General features: G+C 38.4%; 1 protein-coding gene across 1 annotated transcript; it reads left to right on the forward strand.

The window, feature by feature from the left end:
• Positions 1-6521: 6521 nt before the first annotated feature.
• On the forward strand, positions 6522-7190 carry LOC130933913 (uncharacterized). The gene has a single exon (XM_057863513.1). The coding sequence runs from the start codon at positions 6522-6524 to the stop codon at positions 7188-7190; it is 669 nt and encodes a 222-aa protein (XP_057719496.1).
• Positions 7191-7446: the final 256 nt, after the last annotated feature.

Below are 7446 nucleotides of genomic sequence, written 5' to 3' on the forward strand. Positions count from 1 at the left end.
TACAGAAATTCCAGCGTTAAACGCCGGAACTGGCATAAAATTTGGAGTTAAACGCCCAAACTGGCATGAAAGCTGGCGTTTAACTCCAGAAAAGGTCTCTACACGAAATTCCTTCATTGCTCAGCCCAAGCACACACCAAGTGGGCCCGGAAGTGGATTTTTCTGTCATTTACTCATTTCTGTAAACCTTAGGATACTAGCTTTTACTACTTATAGGATCTTTTGACATTGTATCCGTACCTTATGACCTCATAACATTTTGTACACGTTTCTTTCCACAGTATGAGCCTCTAAACCCCATGGTTGGGGGTGAGGAGCTCTGCTGTGTCTTGATGGATTAATGCAATTACTACTGTTTCCTATTCAATCATGCTTGTTTCCATTCTAAGATAACACTTGTTCTTAATCCGGATGAATGTGATGATCCGTGACAATCATCATCATTCTCAACCATGAACACGTGCCTAACAACCACCTCTGTTCTATCTTAGATTGAGTAGTTATCTCTTGGGTTCTTTAATCGGAATCTTCATGGTATAGGCAGGACCTGATGGCAGCGTTCAAGAGAATCCGGAAGGTCTAAACCTTGTCTGTGGTATTCTGAGTAGGATTCAATGATTGAATGACTGTGACGTGCTTCAAACCTGTAACCTACTGGGCGTTAGTGACAGACGCAAAAGAGTGATTCTATTCCGGTAGGGGAGGGAACCAAACCGGTGATTGGCAGCACTGTGACAGAGTGCGTGCATTAGCTTTCACTGCGCGGATGGGAGGTAGCTGCTGACAACAGTGAGACCCTACACGAGCTTGCCATGGAAGGAGACATGCGTGTTTGATGAAGAAGATAGTAGGAAAGCAGAGATTCGGAAGATGGAGCATCTCCAAACCTCAACCCATTCTCCATTACTGCAGTACAAGTAACCATTACATGTTCTTTTGCTTCTTACAATCAATCCTGATAATTTCTGATATCCTGACTAAGATTTACAAGATAACCATAGCTTGCTTCAAGCCGACAATCTCCGTGGGATCGACCCTTGCTCACGCAAGGTATTACTTGGACGACCCAGTGCACTTGCTGGTTAGTTGTGCGGGATTGCAAAAGTGTTATTGCAATTTCGTGCACCACTGGCCAAACGTGCCTTTAGAGTATGGAGAGGTAAATTCTTGGGCTTTATGGTAATGCAAAGGGGTATTGAAGCTAATCCTAAGAAATGTTAGGCTATAAGAGACATGTCGAGTCCTTAGAATAAAAAAGAGGTATAGAGACTCACAGGTGGTTAGCCGCTTTGTTTAGGTTTTTAGGAGCTTCTGCTAAAAAGGCAAAGCCGTTTTTTAATCTAATGAAGTAATGTGTCGATTTCGTTTGGACAGAGGAGTGTGAAACAACATTTCAATACTTTAAAAACTTATTGTCGTCTCTTCCTATTCTAGCGAAGCCAGAACCTGGAAAGCCCTTATACCTTTATTTATCAATAACTGATGAAACTGTGGCTTCAGCCTTAGTTTTGGAAGATGATAGTAAGCATCAACGACCTATCTATTTTATTAGTAAGATTCTTGAAAACCTGAATTAAAATATTCAAATTAAAAAAATAGTTTTTGCGTTATTAACATCGTCGCGTCGGTTACAATAGTACTTTTAAAGTTACTTAATTGTAGTATGAACCGATCAATCGATTAAAAAGGTTTTGCAAAAGTTAGATTTAGCAAGTCGGATGGTGTGTTGGTCAATGGAATTATCTCAGTTTGATATGAACCTCGCTTTGCATTAAAGCTCAAGCGATAATTGATTTTTTAGCTGAAATGACTTATCATGTTATCGATCTATCGGAATGGGAAGTTGATGTGGATGGAGCTTCAAATGTTAAAAATGGAGGTGCCGGTCTCATCCTAACTAAAGGAGAAGACATGGTAATTGAAGCCTCTGTAAAAATTGACTGTCTTATTTCAAATAATAAAGCTGATTATGAAGTATTGGTTGCAGGATTGGCATTAGCTTGTGAAGTCAGAGCAATAAAAATCACAAAATTTAGTAATTCAGAAATTGCAACCTCCCAAGCTAATGGAGAATATCTAGCTAGGGATCTATTGTTTTGGCTGTACCTAAAAAAGGCAAAGAATGAGGTACAACATTTTGACTCCTTTCGTATTAAACATATACCCAGAGAACAGAATACACAAACTGATGTGTTATCCAAGTTGGCTAATACTAAACCTGAAAGTGGAAGTCAAAGCTTAATATAAGAAGTTCTTTCTGAGCCTTTCGTTACTATGTCTAATGTAATGATTTCACATTCTAGTGATGTCAACACTTGGATGGACCCAATTTACATGTACTTAGAATGTGGAATTTTGCTTGATCATTCAAAAGAAGCTAAAAAGTTGCGATTAAAAGCAACTAATTACACCATAATAAATGGGCAATTATTTAAAAGAGGGTGTCACAGTCGTTACTAAAGTATTTAAAGTCTCAACAAATAATGTATGTGAAAATGGGAGGGAGTTGGCTCAGAAAGTCATCAGAGCTGGGTATTACTAGTCTAAGATTGTCAAAGAGGCCATGGAGTATGTGAAGAAGTGTAAAAATTTCAACTCCATGGTAATCCTTATCAAGCCCAACCTCATGAACTCGTCTTCGTCGTTCCAACAAGACCACTCACAAAATAGGGAATGGATTTATTAGGACCATTTTCTCAAGGGCCTGCCAAGTTAAATTCTTGATTGTGGCAAAAGAGTATCGCACCAAATGTATTGAAGTTATGCCATTGTTAACTATTACATTAGCCCAATGTCAGAAGTTTGTATGGTGAGAGGACTTGACGAGATTCAAAATTCCTGAGGTCCATGTCACAGATAATGGAACACACTTTACATATTCCAAGTTCGAAGAATTCTTGAGCGGATTGGGAATTCACTAAATCTTTGTGTCAGTAGAACACCTTTAAGCTAATAGACAGGTTGAAGCTGCAAATAAAGTAATTGATGAATCCACATTTGATGATAAATTTGGGATAGAATTGAGTGAATTTCATCATATAAACCCACATTTATTCCATTAAATAGCATGATTTTGTGTTCTCTCCCTAAATTATGCCTAATTGTGAAAACATGCTTTTTTGTGCTTAATTTAATCAATTTTTATTCTGTTTTTATTCCATTCGATGCCTTGATATTTTTTATGAGTGATTTCAGGTACAATAGATGAGAATGACTTGATAAGAATGGAAGAGAAGCATGCAAGTGGGAGGAGACATGAAGAAACAAAGGAGAGGAGCATTTCGAAGTGTGCGTGCGCACAACTACTTATGCGTATGCATAAGATGAAAATTGGCCAGTGTGCGTACGCACAAGTACCAGCGCATGACTTTATTAAAAATTCATGTGGGTCACAAATTGGAGGCTTTGGAGGCCCAAATCTGATGACCTAGAGCTCGTATGGAAGGGGCAAACTTGAGGAAACCATACCATACCATTAGGAGTAGTATTAGATAGTTTTAGAAAGCTTTTAGTTTTAATTTTCTCTTAAGTTTTCTCTCAACTTTTTTAAGGTTTTATTAGGGTTTATATTACAAGTGAAATTTTCATTTTGATCTTGGCTTCCATTGTAAGTATTTCTTGATTTTTATCTTTAAGTACTACACTTGTGTTACACTTTCTTATAGTTAGAGACACTTTGTTAATATATACATATCTTTGCGATTTTGATTTCTAATGGATAGATTTGATGATTTTTGGTTATTATATATTTGTTTGAGTTATCATTGTTGATTTTGATCATTTATTGCTCATAGTTTCAAGCATTTTTCCAATTTTGCCATATTTTATGATTATGCCCACCAAGTGTTTGTGAAAATATCAATTTTGATTATGAGGTAAATTTCCACTATTTGGCATGGAAAAAATGAGTATATGAGATACTAGAGTCATAGTGTCCAACATTTAGTGATAATTCTTGGATTGTTAATTATTCTTGTTTCCACTAACGCTAGCTTTTTACTAAGGCAATTAGTAAGTTATCTAGGATTTGTAGATTAAGAACAACTATGCTCACTTGACTTACTCTTCGATGTTAAGGGTTGACTAGGTGAGATTAATCCATTATAATTATCATAGTTGTGGTTATGACAAGGAAGTGATTCCCTAACTTAACCCAAGTCAAGGCTTCCATTTATGCTTTGAAACATACTTCAATCATTTTAAAACTTTACTTTTCCATATTATATAGATAGTTCTTTAATTTGTTTATTAGTTCATTAGTTGCAATTTTTAGTGTTCTTTTATTTCTTAATTGATTGCTTCATTACTGAAAACTCCCTCGATTTCACAACCAAACTTGTACACTTGTGGTGACTAGTTCCTTGGGAAGACGTCTCGGGATTTTACTCCCGGTTATTGTGAATTGAATTGTAACGTCTTTAATCAAAACTTTGGTCGAGGGTCGCCTTAATGGTTGGGACTATACTTGCAACGCCGATCCTATTTCTTGAGAAAATTCCTAACCGACATCCGGCCAGCACCAAGTTTTTGGCGCCGTTGTCGGGGAACTAAGTGAAATGAGTGCTATACTTTTGGTTGTTGTGAATATGTGAATAGTGTGAATACTTTATTTTTGTTTGTCACTTGACACTAATTGGTAGCTAGTACTTTTATTTAGATAGTTTTGGTAGTCATTGACTATTAGATCATTTTTATTTACCCTCTTACTCTTGCTTTGCTTTTGATAATTGCATGATTTCTATGATTCCTTAGTTGAATGACACGGTCGCTTCCAGACCCGAACTTGGCCACTTTTGATCCTAAAATAGAAAGGATGTTAACTCATCTTAGGCAAGCTCGGTGCTGGTTAGCATTTGTGCATAGTGAATCAGATTCTCTTGAAGAGAGACCCGATTCACAATCACTTTCTAACCATGATTCTCATTTTTCATTAAATGAGAGAACCTTGTATTCTTTTGTTGGAAGTGTTAAAATTTCTGTGAGTGAATTAGGTGACAACAACATGGCGGCACCTCCTCGGAGAGTCACTCTCAAGGAGGCTGGAGCTCCAGACATTACTTTGCAACCCGTACAAGTTTGGTACCCGGATTTAGATGAGAACTTTGAACTCAAGACGGGTTTGATCAACTTGCTTCCAAAGTATCATGGTTTGCCGGGTGAAGATCCCCTCAAGCACTTGAAAGATTTTCATGTTGTGTGCTAAACCGCAAGAAGGCATGGCTCGGATGAAATATCTGTAATGGTTTTTGCTTTCCCTTTCTCTTTGGAGGAAAAGGCAAAAGAATGGTTTTACACCCAATCTGATAAAGTGATAACTAATTGGAATTTGTTGCGCAAGGAGTTCCTTGAAAAGTTCTTTCCACCTCAAAAGACGAATCGTTTAAGGAAAGAAATCTAATGCACCATGCAAAGAGATGGAAAAACCCTTTATGAATATTGGGAGAGATTCAAGAAGTTGTTGGAGTCTTGTCCTCACCATTGCATTGATGAATTGGTGCTCATAAGCTACTTTTGCCAAGGCTTGGTCCCTCAAGACAAGCTTCTTATTGAAGCCTCAAGTGGAGGATCTCTCACTAAAAACAAGACCGCAGAAGAAGCTTGGGAAGTCATTATGGATTTGGCGGATTCAACTCAACATCTAAGGGCAAGAAACCCCCAACCAAAGGCTATCAGTGAAGTCTCACCTTCCGGTGACGCTATCTTGACCAAGAAAATTAGTGAAATAACGGTTTTGTTAAGACAAATCACTCAAAGTCAACAAATTCCACCAATGTTACTTGCTCCACCTCAACCTTCTAGGATTGAAGGGCCTTATAGATCTTGTGGTATTTGTACTTGCAATGGTCACTACACCGACGAATACCCCCAAATTCAAGAAGACAACACATTGGCGGTGGCAAATCTCTATCCACAAAGGTCCAATTTCAATCAAGGCAATCAAGGATCTTACCACTATGGAGGAAACCAAAGTCAAGGGTGGAGAGACAACTCAAATCAAAGGTGGAATCATTCCTCTCAAGCTCAACCTTTTTCAATGCAACAAGCTTACTATCACGAACCCTCTCAAGGCCAACAACCTTCCCAACAATCACTTCAATCCCACTACCAATCAAATCAACCACAAAGCCCGCCCCACCCACAACTTAATCAATAATAATCACACTCTCAACCTCAAGCAAGATATCAACCACCACACACTAGGCCTACACTTCACCAAAATAATCAGCCATCCTCTTCAAATCAACCTTATATGAATGACGCACTTCAAAGCTTCATACAAGAGCAACGGGAGTTCCGCAAAAAGCAAGAAACCTACATGGCAACCATTACCGAAACCTTATCCCAGTTGACTCTATCTCCTTCCAACAATCACAACACCCTTCAAGCTTCTACCTCGAGTGGCCTACCTTCTCAACCTCAATCAAACTCCAAGGGAAACATTAATTCAATCACCCTAAGGAGTGGTACAAAATTGGATGAAGTTGGTTTTAAGCCTACAAATATAAGTAAGGAAAACCACAATGAAAAAAATCGAAGAGGAGGTAGAATTGAATGAGGGAGAAAAGAAAGATGTTGCAAAAGAAGAGGAGGATCCATTGAAGGTCAAGGATCTCAAAAGAAAAATTTTCCTTGAGGAGCCTACACCAATTCCTTTTCTGTCGGTGGCTAAAAAGGCCAAGAAGCATAAGGACTTTGACACTAATGTGGTGAAAATTTTCAAGAATGTAGAGGTTACCGTTCCTCTTTTTCAAGCCATCCAACAAGTTCCAAAATACGCCAAATTTCTAAAGGATGTTTGTACTCACAAGGAGAAAATTGGTGAGCTAGGCAAGAGTCCGGTAAATAATTATATTTCTTCTCTTATTCCGAAAAAGTGTAGTGATCCCGACCCTTACTTGGTGACTTGTGTGATTGGTGGAATGAAGTTCATGGATTGCATCTGTGACTTAGGAGCTTGTGTGAGCATCATGCCTCTCCCTATCTATGAAAAGTTGAATTTGTCGCCCTTGAAGCTGTCCGGAGCAAGATTTGTGTTGGTGGACAAGAGTACTGTGTCGGTTATGAAAATTACGGAGAATGTGTTGGTGAATATTCAAGAATTTCTATTTTTGGTGGACTTTTACATTTTGGAGACACCTCCAATTGATTCGGATACCCATGTTCCATCCTCCTTGGGAGGCCGTTTTTGAAGACATCTAGGTTCAAGTTGGATGCTTTTTCAGGAGCTTATTCATTTGAAGCTGAAGGGAAAGTGGTGAAATTCACCTTAGATGGAGCCAAGAAACCACTCCATGAAGTATATTCTATCTTTGGGTGTGATCTAATTGAAGAGAAAATGATTGAGCTTAATGTCGGTCAAGATGAAGAAAAAGTTGTCAAGGAGCCTAAGTCATTGGAGCACACACAAGCTAAGTAAGCCAAGGGGTTAGAGATTTTTCTCCTTGG

The sequence above is a fragment of the Arachis stenosperma genome, chromosome 6, assembly GCF_014773155.1.
Source record: "Arachis stenosperma cultivar V10309 chromosome 6, arast.V10309.gnm1.PFL2, whole genome shotgun sequence".
NCBI lineage: Eukaryota > Viridiplantae > Streptophyta > Magnoliopsida > Fabales > Fabaceae > Arachis > Arachis stenosperma.